At 36.4% G+C, this 16,757-nt stretch overlaps 2 protein-coding genes across 2 annotated transcripts in view; one reads left to right on the forward strand and one right to left on the reverse strand.

Moving 5' to 3' along the window:
* Positions 1 to 5,244, reverse strand: part of LOC103705846 (serine/threonine-protein kinase 52-like) — an 8,904-nt gene extending 3,660 nt beyond the window's left edge. Inside the window, exons 1-2 of the mRNA XM_008789727.6 lie at positions 4,490 to 5,244; positions 970 to 1,091 (exon numbers count right to left, since the gene is read on the reverse strand). Of these exons, the coding sequence (XP_008787949.3) occupies positions 970 to 1,091; positions 4,490 to 4,733 (366 nt within the window). The 5' untranslated portion in view covers positions 4,734 to 5,244. The remainder of the gene's footprint in view (positions 1 to 969; positions 1,092 to 4,489) is intronic.
* A 1,696-nt stretch (positions 5,245 to 6,940) lies between these two features.
* Positions 6,941 to 16,317, forward strand: LOC103705847 (histidinol-phosphate aminotransferase, chloroplastic-like). The gene is made up of 10 exons (XM_008789728.6): positions 6,941 to 7,087; positions 7,184 to 7,402; positions 8,112 to 8,195; positions 9,032 to 9,186; positions 9,315 to 9,412; positions 9,653 to 9,761; positions 9,992 to 10,149; positions 12,642 to 12,784; positions 12,898 to 13,038; positions 15,905 to 16,317. Exons 2-10 carry the CDS (start codon positions 7,190 to 7,192, stop codon positions 16,034 to 16,036), a joined length of 1,233 nt encoding a protein of 410 aa, XP_008787950.4. The 5' UTR covers positions 6,941 to 7,087; positions 7,184 to 7,189; the 3' UTR covers positions 16,037 to 16,317.
* Positions 16,318 to 16,757: the final 440 nt, after the last annotated feature.

Consider the following 16,757-nt stretch of genomic DNA (forward strand, 5'->3'; position numbering starts at 1 on the left):
GAGATACCAAAGAGAAAAGTGGCAAATAGATGGGGAAGAGAAATGATGATAAAAGGATGATGTGCTCAACCGAATCAGAGCAAAATTGCTTGGACTCATTATCTAGTTGATGTGGGTTCCCTTTTCTATTTATGAGAAGAAATAGGCACGAATGTGCCTATAAGTGGTCAACCAAAGGTTGGCTTATTATATCAAATATAGACTTTAAATATGGAACCAAATTTATAAAGAACAGTTGTGAAGTAAGCAAAATAGCTCGCTGGTATGCAGTAAAAAGAAACTAATAATAACTAAAAGTAAACTTGTTACAGCTTTCTAGAGAATCTACATTTTGATCCTCATTGTAGGTGTCTAGCATTTAAGGTTCAGCTTCTCTCCAGCAGACCCAGTAGTGATGCTACAATTTACAGAATCACAAGTATCTTTTTACCTTTAGAGATTCTTAGACAATTTCATATATGATGTATATATATGGTATAAGATAAAAAGCTCAAGTTGACAATTGTGACTCTACTTCATAAACATGCTAAATCAAACTGACAAAACCAAGATATGAATGGACTGAGGATCAAGGAGAAAGATCAATCAGTACTCAAAAAGCTGTTGACTCACCATAAGATAAAAAGCTCATGTTGTCAATTGTGACTCTAATTGCTTCAGAAACTTGCTAAATCAAACTGACAGAACCAAGATTTGAATGGACCAAGGATGAAGGAGAAAGATCAGTCAACACTCAAAAGGTCATCGACATTCAATTTTTTTTTATTACCCTACTACTGAATTTTATGTTAAGTCAAATTGCACCTATCATCAGTGAACTGTTTCACTACATAAACATGATAATTTCCATAACAACTAGAGAAAATTACAATAAATAGTGCAAAGAAAACAATTGTGTGGTAGAGCTAAGTGATGTTGATTGAAATCTAGTTACAACATAGTGACACTTTTATGTGATAAGAAGTGCACCTTAGTTACGTTGGGATGATCAAGCTTATGCCAAACAGAAACTTCCTGAGTAAACGCTGCCCGCAGTGCAGCAATTTCAGATTCTGTCCCATTTCCCCCTTCGGCCCAGTTAAGCAACTTCACTGCAATACAAGGAAATGTCTGAGGCTAACGATACCTAAAAGAGCAATACCATGTTCAATATAACAAGTTCTTCTAATAGCTCAATGTAAAAAAAAAAGAAGAAATCCAAGTGCAAGTTGCACATAATTAGACTTCTATCAAATTAAACTGTGTTAAGGGGGGAAAAAGAAGCCAAAAGGATGTAAGTTGTAACAACCAGGACCTCACCTAAAATGGCTAGCCAAAAAATATTATTTACGTTCTTTGATCCTATATAAGTACCCAAGATCTGCCCAGCGAATAACTGGTGTGAGACTAAACACATGCCCGCGCAATTCCTCACATACTCTCTCTGTTTAAGCCTTGATGTCCTCGTCAAGTTAAGGATTCAAATCCCTTCAAATTTAATCACAAGCACCACGCTCGGCCCGTGGTCAGCCCCAATGAATCTGTTTCCAGTGTCCTCTAATGTATATAGTTTATGGGCTGGGTCCGCTCTAATACCATTTACAACAACCTAGGATCTCGCCCAAAATGGCTAGTCGGAAGATATTATTTGGGTTCCTTGATCTTATATAAATACCCAAAATCTATCCAGCGAATAACTGATGTGGGACTAAAACACGCCCGCATGAATCCTTACATAAGTTCCATAAGTTTCCTTATACAAAAGGATCAAAGATAGTGCATGTGTCAATATCCGCCTCTAGTTCTATTCATGTGTAGAAATAAAGGTGAAAACCCATTCTACATTTTAAACCAAGTAAACAGGTAATGGAGCATACTAATGAAAACATGGTGGCACCAGATGAAGATTCAAGTAGATTAATCTGAAAAGCATGTGAATGTGGATATAAAGAGGTGAAACTACACGTTATGTAGAAGCTTTCAGCTTAAATTACTGGCAGAAAGAGAAACTGCACGTTGTTACTTAGTGTAAACCATCATAAGTTCAGTGCAAGTGGTATAGGAGAATGATGTAGATATTGCAATTCCACACAAATGCACTGATAATTCATAGAAAAAAGGGTTGAAGTTAGGCGTGAAGTAGATGCCTATTTACCATTATTTATTTTACAAGAGAATACAGGTACATGCAATGATATGATATGTAAAAATTTTTAAAGTCTGAATAAGGCACTACAAGCTTAGGTAATTACCTCACTAGGAGTGTATTGTAAGAAAATGGCAGCAATTTGCATAATCATTTTCTGTGGAGTTTGCTTGCGCATCAAACAATGAGATGCTTCAATGGTAATAAAACTACATATCAGGGAACACACAACATTTCCAAATCTGATTGATAAACAAATTCAGACTTAGCTTGTACATCTACAAGGTAGGGCCAAGATACCCATGAAGTTTGACTGATAGATACATGATTTCATAACAACAGGATGACAAGAAGAGTTACAGAGAAATTGTGATCATAATGACTGAGTGGCAAGGAATTATAGTTAAGTTGCAAATTGATATTAGAAGCAAGTGAACAAGTGACTAACATAATTCCTCAATCATGTTCAAGAAGAATGCGCATTATAATGACCTACCATTTTATACTGCTTAGACTCTAGCATACTTTGCTTGGTAAATTTAAAAAAAAAAAAGATGCTTCAAAGGTGATGGATTCAACTAGTAATTTTGACTTTTGAATCGCAGCTTTCCCACTCAGAATCAGATCATGAAGATGATGGCTTTAACCTAAGGAGCAGATGTTATCTAGAAAAAGTTAATTGCTTTTTAATGTGCATGTTTCGACATAACAAATGTTAGGTCAAATAATGATATTTAACAATAAAGATGCTTCAAAGATGATGGGTTCAGCGAGTAATTTTGACTTTTGAGTCGCAACTTTCCCACTCAGAATCAGATCACGACGGCTTTAACCTCAGGAGCAGATACAAAGATATTATCTAGAAAAAAATAATTGTTTTTAATTGTTATCTAGAACAAAGATATTAATTGTTAGGCAGATACAAATGCCTAACTTTTTGTTAACGCCCCGCCCCCCCCTTCCCCTGTTTCCCCTTAGAAGTTAGATGCGACTTTTTGCAACTAGTTTGTGCTTTTTCAGTAACATTCTTGCTTTCCATCCTTCAACTTAAAGATATCACAAGACAAATGATGGCGACACACTACATCTCAATAGATGGTTAGTTGGGATCACATGAAAGTTCAAGGGAAAGAAGGCTACTCCAAATGTCATGGAAACGACTTTACTGAACCTGTGAAACTCACGGGCCTCCATCAGGATATATCAAAGAGATAAGACCATTAATAACTGCAACTGGAATGTACTCAAATCTAAATGAAGTGCGTGCATTATATATCATGGAATATCTCAAATTTGTCCGATATTTTTTCGCAAAATGGGAAAGTTTCGGCTGAAGGGATATGGGAAGCCCTTTTGTCTACCGACTGAATGCAGGGTGTCCCAACCAATAGACAGGAGTCAACTTGTATTTAGTTTCCATAAGAGAGGATAGGGCAGAGAAGAAAACGTCCTTCGCACAAGTTTGTTTGCTTCCTGCGCAGGCTTGGCTCTCCCTCAATTTCTTAGGCCCGAAACCCCTCAAGTGCCTCAAGTAGGTCTTGCAGTGATTAACGGACGCCTTGAAAGTGCCGCCTTCCGGAAAAAAATAAGGTCAAAGTTATTGCAGACACAAATCAGAAAGTAATAATGGATAGACCAATAGACCGTTTACCGGGGGACTGCACCAACTTTCCTATTTCAAAACTTCCAACCAGTTCAGCACAAATAGCATACAGGTCATCAAGAGCAAAGGAGCGTAGTATTAGATGACTTGGAAGAACGACAGTTGGTAGCATTCACATCAGGGATTTTTTTTAACAAAAATCCTTTTCTTTTTTTCTGGAGGAACCAATATGTGCAGAGAAAATTAAACCGAAACAAAAGCAAAGAGACTTTGAAGTGATCACACATAAAATTAAAGGATACAAGAATATATATTTCCACATCTTGAGCACACAACAAGCAGATGAATTATGATAAAAATTGAATGGCCATTAAAAAAAGAAAGAACGAAAGAAAGAAATTAATTAATTTTCCTCGCCTAAAACAAGAGCACCTAAAAAGGACCAAATGTTCATCAAGAACAGATGCAAAAGAAATTAAAAAACTATCCCTCCTCATCTCGTTAGCAAAAAAGGATTCCTTTTTCTACTTTTTCCTCCCTCAACTCCCTTTGGTACAATCAAGAGAAATCCAATTCTACAACAAAATAAAGGAGGAGATTTTTAAGAAGCTACCTCTCAATGACAAAGGAACGCAAGTGGGTCTCTTAAAATAGAAGAAAGAAGGGATTTCCCGGCATTAAAACCAAACCAAAAGGCATTATAATTCAAGAAGAGAACACAGAAGGGCATCCAAAACCCCTTCTCGTCGTCTCGGGCTCACCTGCGACGTCCTGGCCATCATAGACCCCACGGTGGACGGTGCCGAAGGCTCCCCGGGCGATGACCCCTTTTATAACTAGCCTCGAGGTGTCGATCTCCCACTCCTCTCGCTCCCTCTCCCTCTCCCCCTTCTTCTTCTTCTCCATCGTCCATGCCCGGCTTAGATGCCTCTCCAGATGCTCGTCCAGGCTCTTGAGATCGATCTGGTCCGCCCGAACGAACCCATCTCCCCTTCCTTCCCTCATCTCTCGGCTCTCCCGCACTCACTCTGCTTCAAGAGAAAGCTCAAGAAACGGAAGCTAAAAAGGTGGTGTCGTTGGCCTCTCTCTCTGTCTCTCTCTTTCTCTGTCTCTGGCTTAAAGAGGACAAGAGCAAGTAGGGAAAAGGTAGAGTCTTTGGCGGGTTTCTCCTCTGCTCGTCTCTTCCGTTCTTCGCCTATTTATACTTGTCCCCTCTCCTTGTCTATTTATCGTGAATGCTTTTAGCGCTCCTCTCCCCCTCGCTCCTTGTTTCCTTCTCATCCCTTCCCCTCCTCATCCCTTCCACTGTTTCTCTCTCTTCTATGATCCATATGACGACATGGATCTCTGTCCTCTCTTTCTCTCCAATCAAATCTTTAATGGAACTGCTCTCTCTCTCTGGTCTCTATCTATTTACGGAACACTTTTCGAGCGCATCGTCACAAGACTCGAGAGCAAGTTTCTCTGATATATCCCTACTCCTTTGATTTCGGAAGGTGGTTGCTTGCCTTGGAATGATAAGCTCGTGGCGGAGGGCACGTAAATAATAATTTTAATGAAGCTTTGCGTTCGCTCCTCCGCTTTCTACTTTGTGAGCCGTGGACTGATACTCGTGGGCTGCTTAATTTTAGAAAATCAACCTCGCCATTTATTTACCGCTTTACGTACTTGATCGCTAAATGATATTCCAATCTTATTCTTATGTAGAGGCATATTTTTCGCACAACGTTTTCCAAGTTATGCACATACATATGGACGACTACTATTTAGTCCATCATCATGTTGCATGCTGATTGTTCTTGATGGCTGGGAAACAATGACCATCAGTCATCATGTGTGAAACCATTACAATTTCTAGCTACGTTTGGAGACCATGCTGCATGCATGCATGAATGCAAAAGTTGAATGAAAAGAAGACAGTTATAAGTAAGGTATCCAGAAGAGGGATGAGGTATAGTTTTGTTTGGAAAGAATTGATCATAAATTATTAAAAGAACAAGATAGACTTTTATTTCACTTTGTATTTGAGAATGGATGCATGGAGGAAATATCCATAAGAATAGATAATTCTAATATTGAAATTTAGAGGGGCGTTACTATCTGAAACTTTGAACATGATCATAACGCTTGTAGATATCCATAAAAAAACAAAACAAAACTTTTTTCATTCATTTATAAGAAGCATAACATGACATTGTGGAAAAAATAAAAATTTTAAGAGAACACGGTACTTTTTTATTTTATTTTTTTATATCCCGATTTGAATAAGAATCTTAAATCTTTATAATATTCTAAATTCTCATTCAACTTTATTTTTTCTTCATTAATTTTCTTTCTCGGTGGAACATTTCTTAAAGGGAATCGAAATGGTCCCGACCAATCACACTAACCAACGATAAAACCATACCCCAAGAAGAGCTTGGGTATCCTTTTCTCCAATCTAGAACATCGTACCCAAATAATAATAGTTTATATACTTTATATTATTAATTAGTTAGTTTATTGAAAATATATTACCATAACTTATTTTATTTTAGATATCATGATATCACATATATTATACGATGTTAATATTATTTATAATATGAAATTATATCGATATTACGTATATAATACATTCATAATAATTATTATTACTATATTGTTAGTATTAGTATTTAATATTATATATTATATCACCAATATATTCTATTTTATAATATATTATTGACAAATATTAGTATCTTATCATACAGTAAAACATTATTATGATTTTTTTCCTATCAAATATAATTTACAATTATAATTATTTGCATTATTTTCCACCATAATAATCAATTTTAATATCAATATTTACAATAATATTATTATATAAATTATACTAAATTTATAAATAATATTAATTATATAGTGACACTATAGTATATTAAAGTAACTTAATCATAGAAACCGAACTAATCAATGATATGCATGAATAGATTTTCTATGAATAATTCTACCATTCGTAATTTCCATTACTGAAATAATTGTAGCATGGATGATTTTTTTTTTTAAAATAAATAGCTGCAAATCAGAACGATATCAACATAGTATTGCCACTTCTTTTTTTCCTAAAAAAACCATCTTTCCGGTTGCAAAAATAAACACACATGGCGTGGCCCCACCACTTGAGCCAATTGCGCTCGGTCCGACACAAACGGTCTCTAGTCTAGGGGAGACGGGGAGCAACGGCTATTCACAGTAATAAATAGAAAAATTTGACCTCATTGACCGTTAGGGTTCTTTGCATCCCATTCTCTGCCACCTTCTCCCCTCCCCTCTGTTCTTCCGTCCTTCCCTTTCCTCTCGCGCTTCCAGGGCAGCATCCGAAGAGAGAAAGGGTAAGTGTAAGAAGAAGTCTAGTAGTAATCGTTATCTTTGCCCTTTTCTTTCCTTCGTTTTTGATGAATGCGGTTCTTTGGTGTTCGCTCTTGCAGGTGTTGATGGGTGTGATTCGAATCGCCGCCAGCCCTTCTCCGTCGATCGCCACAATCCATCACGGATTCCGGTCTTCCAAAAGAAACTCGGGGCGTTTCATGGCTGCTTCTCTGCCGACGGAGCAAGTCGACGGAACCCGGAATCGGGTGACGGGCGATTCCTTCATCCGTCTTCACCTCAAGAAGCTATCTCCCTACCAGCCAATCCTGCCTTTTGAGGTAAGCATTTGAAGTAACTCGGCGTCTTTCTAGTGGCGCTACTTCGAAAAAGTCGGGATCTTTATTGTGCACGTGAAGTGTTTGTTAGATTATCACCCTAGTCCTGCCATTTGACATAACTATCTGAAGTTCCACAATGTCTCCTGTCCTTTCAAGTGTAAGTTGGTGAAGAAAGTCGGTAACTTTGTTGGGTACGTGTGAAGTGTTTGTTAGATTTTCCTTTTCAGGGAACTTGTTCTGTAGTTTTGGCGCTAAAGGTGCAGCGAATATTAAATTTTGGGTCTACCCCCTTCAGTTCTGAAGGGAGCTTTTGATAAGTGTTGTCGTTGACTTTTAACAATAAAGAAATTCAATGAGTTGATGATACAGTGTTTTATTGATGATGGTTAGCGGGCTGTACTTCTATTAATCAAAACTTAGCATGATTCAGTTCCTTCGTCTTATATTTGGTCAATGTTTTGTGAGTAGCTATGCATGTTATGCATGTCACATAATCTTGTCTTGACTGAACTTAGTGTGGATTTGGAAGTGCTTAATATGTTTAATAATGTATGCTCTCACTACTTATGTGCGTGAATGTATGTGTAAATTTTGGGATATGTAAAAAGTTATCACAATGTTTTATCCTCACTAGTTAAACCATTTATGATGTATAGTTTCCAAGTCTATTTGTGGGACTAGCATGCATGAAATTTGTATTTGTTTACAGGTATTATCTACACGCCTTGGAAGAAAACCCGAGGACATAATCAAGCTCGATGCTAATGAAAATCCATATGGTCCACCTCCAGAGGCAAGTTCAGGCTTTTTTTTCTCCTCACTTGAGTACTTACTTATGGACTACCATGTAGTAGGCATACCATAAGTAGATTCACCAGTCTCACTGCAATTATTTCTCACTTGTTATTTGAGGCTTGTCTCACCTTCCTTCAAACCTTGAGGCGAGGTTCTCCAAAACTCTTTATTGCCTTAAGGCTTATTGGTGAGACTCTATGACCTGAAGTTTATCACATTAGAAGGTTCATATGAGGTGCATGTGTTATCAACCGAAGTCACACCTTATGGCATATATGGATGGAGTGCAAGTTAAGCTCTGCATGTTTGCACAACCAAATAGAGGGGATGAGTTGATATATTCTTATATTCTGGTTTGATGCCGTATGCGGACCCAAATTTTCGTGTGAAGTTTACCATGCTGAAGTATAAAAAATTGCATTCGGCATGAAGTTTAGTTTGCTTCTCAATAATTAACTTCAGGCCATTCTTAGTTTACTTGAGTGGCATCATAATTCATTATGCGAAATGTGCAGTCATAAACATTCAAATTGTGTTGGTGCAGGCATGCTGGACCTGACACCTAAAGCTCCTTTTTTTCATTCTTTATTCTGTTTTCTCTAATGATAAGGATTGTAATCCTTTTCCACTGAAAACATATAATAGTCCATAAGTTGATGGCATGTTACTTGATCTTCGTTACTGGCACTGCAACCTTTTATTTTAGTACACCAATGAATTGTAAACAGTGCAAAAATAGGGGGAAAAGGATTTTACCATTTATTAGAACCATATATTTTGCTCAGAGCTATTAACAGTATAAAGATCTAACTATGTACTCCAGATATTTTATAGGTACTTGATGCTTTGGGAGCTTTAAGATTTCCTTATGTATACCCTGACCCTCAGAGTCGCCGTTTACGTGCTGCTCTTGCTGAAGATTCAGGCCTAGATTCTGATTATATACTTGCTGGGTGTGGTGCAGATGAGCTCATTGACTTAATCATGAGGTTAAAACTTGAAACTCCAGTTTCTTATTTTATTTTTATTTTTATTTTATGAATATAGAGATGTTTCCTTTACCTTTAAGGGATATCAGCACATTTGATGTTTTGTTTATTCTGTAACATTCCTACAGATGTGTACTTGATCCAGGTGACAAAATCGTGGACTGCCCTCCAACATTTACAATGTATGAGTTTGATGCAGCAGTGAATGGGGCTCTAGTCATTAAGGGTATACCACTGGCTTCTTTTATTTAACCGCTGTTTTTCTTAAAAGACTTGTATACTCCACTTCATTTATCAAGCATTGTCTATTATCTGTCAAGTCTTCTTGTTCTTAATATTTGACTAGTTTTGCTGGATAATTCTGTGTCCAAACAAAAGATAAACCACTGTTACTTGATCTTCTACAAATTTCATCTTTTGACTATTAAAATCTTCTGAGATGTGCATTGCCATTCCTGCATTGCAGTCCCAAGGCTGTCAGATTTTACTTTGGATATCCCTCGGATAGTTGAAGTGGTGGAACAAGAAAAGCCAAAATGCATTTTCCTGACTTCTCCAAACAATCCAGATGGAAGGTATTTTCCCTTTCCTGATTCATAATATATCGTCATCAGCAATGAAAGAAACCAGTATATATACTGAGAAGTTATGAGAAACTCATCTTGAACTTTTGGTTGAAATTGCATAGTCTGATTTATTAGAAACTTATATGCAACTTTCCTTTTTCCTGAAATGCTTGAGGCATAAACATTTTCTTCAGAACATCTAATGTTATTTCCTTGTCATCGTGTATCTTCTGTATCAGTATAATCAATGACGAGGCTCTCCTAGAGATTCTTAATTTGCCTATACTGGTTGTGCTGGATGAAGCATATATTGAATTCTCTGGTATGAAATCGAGGATGGATTGGGTAAAGAAGCATGAGAATTTGATTGTTCTCCGAACATTTAGCAAACGAGCAGGTATGCAAATGTTTTTCTTTGCTTCTTATTTCTATCTAGGACTTCATACGCTGTGGTGTGGATGCAATACGTTTGACATCTTCACTCTCTTGTTCTAACCTATTTTCCTCAAATGCTTTGTGTACTTTTCAATATCCAATTCTTGCACACTTTTATCTATTGGAGATTGTATGTTGCTTATCATTGTCCTTGATCTTGGCATGCGTGCCTGTGGAAAATATGCATGCATGCTGCTCATATTGTATATTATATATATGTAAAAAAAATCTGAATGTTACCAGTGGTTTAGAACTTTCATTTTCTTTGATGGGACATTAGTATTTATGTTCTTTTATTATTTTAGATGGGCTTGTTTCTTATGGCGTCTTAATACCACAGTCATAATTGTTACATATCTGAATTGTATTTCTTCTTCCATTAACTCTGGAATGCTTCAGTCAGTAGTTTCTTATGTAGTCCAAGTATCTGTAATCCTCTGTGGGTTTTCCTTGTTGCATTATGTTTAATGTATGTTCTGTACTGTAAGGTAGAAAACAATAGATTTAGGACATGTGGAAAGCCGATAAAGTTACAAAATCTGTTAAAAACAATGGCTTGAACACTTGACCAACTTGGCATTCATTAACTTGTTGGGATTGGTATTACCAGGAACTTATTATAGATCTTTCATTGTGAATGATCTGCAATCAGCTGCGGACAAACAAAAGTGGAATTATGTATATCTTTAGGTCTATGCAGTCAAAACAATTTTTCTGGCAAGACCCATGGTTGAGATGTAGGATGGAGGATATGTTTACTTGATGACTACAGAGAGTCAATTGGAGACAGCTTTGGACTTTGGAGTGGATGGCTTGAAAATGTTTCTGCTTTGTTTGAGATGAGTTTCATGTTATCAATTTGGTTCGTTAAAGTGGAGACCTAGCAAGCACTGTGATCTTTGAATGACTTGCAAAGGACATGAGCTTGGACTGAGACGTATAAAAGTAGCTAGATCCCCATTCTGAGATGCTGATAGATCTGAAATTTTGACGGAAGGCAGGAAACGTGAAAGATATCATCAAGCGGCTGTTCATAATAATAAAATAGCAAAAGAAGAAAATATCTTACTATCTCTTCTTTTTTTTATTCCTCCAATTACTTTTTAAGCTAAGGATTTGAAATTGTATAGTTCCAACCTTAGACCTTATTGTTTGTGCTCTTGTTTGTAGTTGGACATCAGAGACTTCTTAAACAAATTGTGAACATTTATTATATGGAGGATGGAGGATTTTTATACATGAGAATGAGTAAAGTTCACCGTCCCAGCACCGGACTCCGTATCGGTGCCACACTAGCACTGAATCGGTACGGTACGGAGTCTTTTTGGCATATCGAGTATCGGTACGCCTTCCATACCGGATACCAGTACTGAATCGGTACGATACGCTCCGTACCGCCTGGCTAGGGCTGGTATGGCAAACCATGAGAATGAGGAATATCAATGAGATTATGAGAGTGTGTGTATTGGAGTGTGTTCTTGGGGGGAAAATTCCAATAAATGATATTGAGTGCATCTAACTATTTTCTGGACTATGGATTTGACCGAGAAGAATGGAATAAGGGACAAGGGAAGTAAAATATTGTGAAATATAATTGCAGGTGGAGACTAAGGCAGATGGGGTGAAGTGGTTAAGAAAGTATGAAGGTTCGCTGTAATGTTGCTTGGCCACCTGATATGAGATTCAAGTGTTTAGATTTCAAGTGTCCATGAATACAATTTGTATATACAAATACATGATAAGTAAGAATATCAATGGTACTGTGAGAGTGTACTGGAGTGTGTGATCAGGGGGCTGAATTCCATTAAAAGAGGTCGTGCTTGTAACTATTTTCTGGACTATGGATTTGACAGAGAAGAAAAGAATAAGAGTGCAAGAGGGGTAAAATAGTGTGAAATATAATTGCAGGTGCAGACTAAGGTAAAATAATTACTGAAGTAAAAATAGTATGCCTTTAAATTGTTTATCAAAGCGAAGGTTGTAGGAAAATGAAAATTTTAGATCCCCAAAATAATTCATTTTACTGATATTAAAAGCTGAAATTTTTTTTGGCTCAGTAAGAGCGCCTGCTGGGATGGCTAGATGATTCAGACATATAGTGCATATTACGGGCAAATGGCTGTAAGGTTATAAAGGCTTTTGCTTGTTCTGTTGTCGCTTCAGTGGGGGGGAAGAAAGGTCATATATGTGTTTCTTAATGTCCTTCTGAAGGGAGCACTTAAATGGAATGATCAAATTAAAAATGTATATGATTCAGCATGAATACATGCTCAATGGTTATTATGATTTATGAAAGTTCCTAAATTTTTTTGTTGCCTAAAGTGATGTCTGTGCTACAGAGGACATGAGATTCTTGCTCTGGTTAAGACCTCAGCAGCGATAGTTCTCCTTACCTTTTTTTTTTCATTAGCCAAAACTGTGAAAAGATGTAGTTTGTGCTTGAAATTGAAACAGGCTTAGCTGGACTTCGTGTTGGATATGGAGCATTTCCTCTTAGCATTATTGAATATCTGTGGCGGGCAAAGCAGCCGTATAATGTGTCTGTGGCAGCAGAAGTCGCTGCATGTGCGGCTCTGCAGAACCCTGGTTACTTGGAGGTACTTTTGTCCTATGAAATATCTCTTGTACTTTCTTATTTGATCTTATCCTGAAAGTGTGACTATGCCTAATCCTCCATGCTATCAATATTCCATCTCAACTTTTTCTCCAGAGAGTGAAGAATTCTCTTGTGCAAGAAAGGCAAAGGTTGTATAATCTTCTGAAAGGAGTACCCTTCCTGAAGCCATATCCAAGTTATTCAAATTTCATTCTTTGTGAGGTTACATCTGGAAAGGATGCTAAGAAACTGAAGGTAATTTATCTTTGAAACAAGTTTTACACTAATAGTTGCTAGCTAATTGTTGCTTTTCCCTATCTATTTACAAGTTGATGTGAAATCTTTAAAAGTTGTTCAGTTGGTACATAGCAATACAACTTTTTTGTTAGTTATGTTGTCAGTTCTCTGATTTTCACAGTTCTGTTTTCTAAAGACACCAAGTTGAAGACATGGAAAAATTGGCTCATTAGAGACAGTGCCATTTTGACGAGATAAATGCCATTTTAATTGAAACGGACAATCTTAGCAACCATTTTTCCCTTTTAGATTGTAACTATAACATACAGCATACATGAACTTCTACTCCTCAACTTATCATAAACTTTTTGGAGACATCTTATCTGATTTAACGATAATATGATGCATGTCTTCGATGTTTATATATGCAAATACATATACATATGCATATGCATATATATGTATATGTGTGTGTGCGTGGATGTGTCAGCTATCTGGATGGTATTTTCCTTTATAATGTTGATACTTCATTTCTGTCTGGCATGCGAATAGATATCAATTGCCCAATAGTTGTGCACTAGCAATTATTGACCGCTAATTTTGCTAGAAAATGTTTCATGTTCATACTAGTGGCTACTTAAATTAAATCTTTCTCTTTATCTCTTTGTGTGGTATTGAATTTTTGGGCCTAAATTGTTTACATTATTTTGGCTGGTTAACTTGATGCCTTGCATATGCTACATAAGATGGCTGTTTGGGTATTCAATGGATCTTGTCACTTTGCACAGGACAATAAATGCTTCTTTAGATAACCAGGTTCTACATGGTGCTTAGGCAATTATAGGAAAAAGAAAAGAGTAGAAAATGACCTAAACATGGTTTAGGCAATTTGTAAAAAAGGCAATTTGTAAAAAGCTAATGATAAAGTACCGATATCTTATATGGTGGATGATGAGAAAGGGATGTAGAACGGGACTTAGGACAATTTTCAAGACATGTATTAGGAGCGTACAACAAGTGCACAACTTACATTATGATACATTGTGGGATTCCTGATGATTGAAGTCTTTACCATGAGAGGAGGCCCGTAAATTTCATGTAGTGGGTGTATTGGTACAGATTATGTGTATGATTATATCTGTATCTTCTCCTCATTTGATAGATATGAATAGAAGATGGATGTTAGTGGATATTAAAAATAACTATTTGTGCATTGAATATTAGAAATATTCATGTCTGTTGAGAATATAATTAGTCTAATATAGGCTTCGCGAAGAGAGAAAGGTTAAACGAGAACTCTGGTTGATGTTTTCACCAATGTCCAAATAAATAGAAGTGGAGCTTGTGAAATATAAATTAGAGCTGTCGATTATTGTAATCAGAATGGGTTAAAGAAATATAAATATTTGGCTTTTATTTTGCTTTATCTTGCATGGATAAAACTCTAGATAATGGATATATAATCTGAATTCAATTTTGTATATAATTTATATCAACATCTGATTATGTATAGATAGAAATGGATCATAATATTTTGTTCAGAGTACAATCATAAGACTGCATAAATGTTTGAGCATTAAACTGGGATTATGGAGGACTTTCAGATAATAAAAATCACAAAATTAGGTAGACGGAAAAAGAAATGCAACTTCACATGGAAAATGGGAGGACGTGAAAATGTTGTTAGAATCAACAAACAAAAATACCTTGAACAGTTAGTCCTTACAGTATGAATATGGGCTAGATTTTGTGCGATTTCTGCAAAACAGAAGAAACATCTTTGCCACAGATCTAGGTTAGATACTTTGTGGATTCTGCAAGCAGAGCAGAACTTCTAAAGAGCAGGCACATATTTCTTTGGTTTAATGAGCTTGCCACATTTTCAGCTGCTGATGAAATACATCACTATTCACAGTCAAGACCTACTCAGTCAAAAGTACTTGAATATTATATTTTATAGAGCTGTAAGAATTATATTTGTGGATGGTATGAGAAGTGAGAAGGGACTCAAGATACGGAAAGATCTGTACTAGTCAACTATGAGAACATTTCTTTCCTTCCTGGCAGACATGGTGGTCATCTGTGGCTGGAAAAGGATTAATAAGTAGAGATGGGATGGTAGGACCAAACTCATGAATATAACTTTTTCACTATTTACCAGTTTAGCATTTAAGTGCATAGAAAATTCAGACCACAAATAATTTCGGATCTTCTATATCATATATAAGAAGTGTTAGATATCTATATTGACAAAAGCCTTCAGCCCATAATGAAGGTGCAATCATATTAAAGGTTTATGTGTGAACTTTTCTGTTTATTTCTGCTTCATTGGACATGGTGATCCTAGCTTTTTTGAAGTATGCATGTCCTCGATATGATCTAGCTTCCTTTTGAGTTGTTATGAAATATTATTTTAATATATATATAGGTGCAGGACTCACACTCAAAGTAGGTGGGTGTAGGATTATAGAAGTACTATATCTGAAAATATGGAAACATGTTTTTAGTAATTTTTAGAATAAAATCATCTTAGGAAACTCTCATGATCGGCTTTCTGGCACAATCCTTTTGTTTCAAGATGAGATATCATTCTTCCTTGTTTACTGGATGCAGTGGAGTTTTTTTTAATGTTTGTACATGTAGTCATGAAGATAACCTACCAGATGATGTTTCAATTTGGCATCAAGCATACTTCAATATATGTTTTATTGCACATGATAAATTTGACAAATCCATTCTATCTTGAATGTCGGTAGTTGTTGGAAATAGCATTCACAAAAGTCTTCACATGTTAAACCATGAAAGGGAAAGATTATCATTTTTATGTTCCTTCTTATCCTTTTCGCTCTGTCCGTGCCCTTACCATTTCTTGAAGTTCTTTCAGGAAGACCTTGCCCAGATGGGTGTGATGATTCGCCACTACAATAACAAGGAATTAAAGGGCTATGTTCGTGTTTCTGTGGGAAAACCTGAGCACACGGATGCCCTAATGGAATGCCTCAATCTCCTCCAGTGATCAGACTTCTGGTGCAATAACTATCCACCCATGAAACTGTTCCATGCCCCATTTCTTGTCAATGTTTAGATGGAAACTTGAACGATTTACATCAGCTGAGCCAACTATGCTTGAAATTAAGCTGAATATCACATCTTTTGGATGCTTAATAGATGGCAATAGATTTATTCCAGAGTGCATTTAAGGAAGAATCACTGTCATTGATTACAAGTTAAGATTCTTCAGTTGTATATATTTTTTTAGGACACTTAAAGGAAAGATGGAGCAAAAGAATTTCGTTACATGGTTGCACTCTTTTCTTGTTACCTGTTCTTCCTTTGTGGCTTGAGATGTTTGTGCCAAGGTTCAGGTGACAATTGGAGATATGAAGATGGATGTGCAGCATAATCAAAAAGACGAGGTTTAGACCCTGCAACTTGTGGCAATCGGTCGTGTGAACCAAAACCCTATTATTAAATATGAACACATTCCCACTAGTTCCCAAAAAATATGAATTTGTATCAAATTAGAACTAGTAACTAATCTCAACATGGAAGAAGAAAATTTCTAGAGAAGGAAGATTCTCTAGCGATCAGCTGATGCAGAGCCCATTACTTTAAGAAGTTGTTACTTTAGGATTCAATGATATGAGAGTTGGGAAGTCAGAGAATATTATGGAGGGAAAAAATTCTCTTGAAAATTAGCTACTAAAATAAAATAAAAAACAATGTCCATTATCAGA

Source organism: Phoenix dactylifera, chromosome 15 (assembly GCF_051530095.1).
Source record: "Phoenix dactylifera cultivar Ajwa chromosome 15, Ajwa_hap1_PhDact_Kaust_v1.1, whole genome shotgun sequence".
NCBI classification, from domain to species: domain Eukaryota; kingdom Viridiplantae; phylum Streptophyta; class Magnoliopsida; order Arecales; family Arecaceae; genus Phoenix; species Phoenix dactylifera.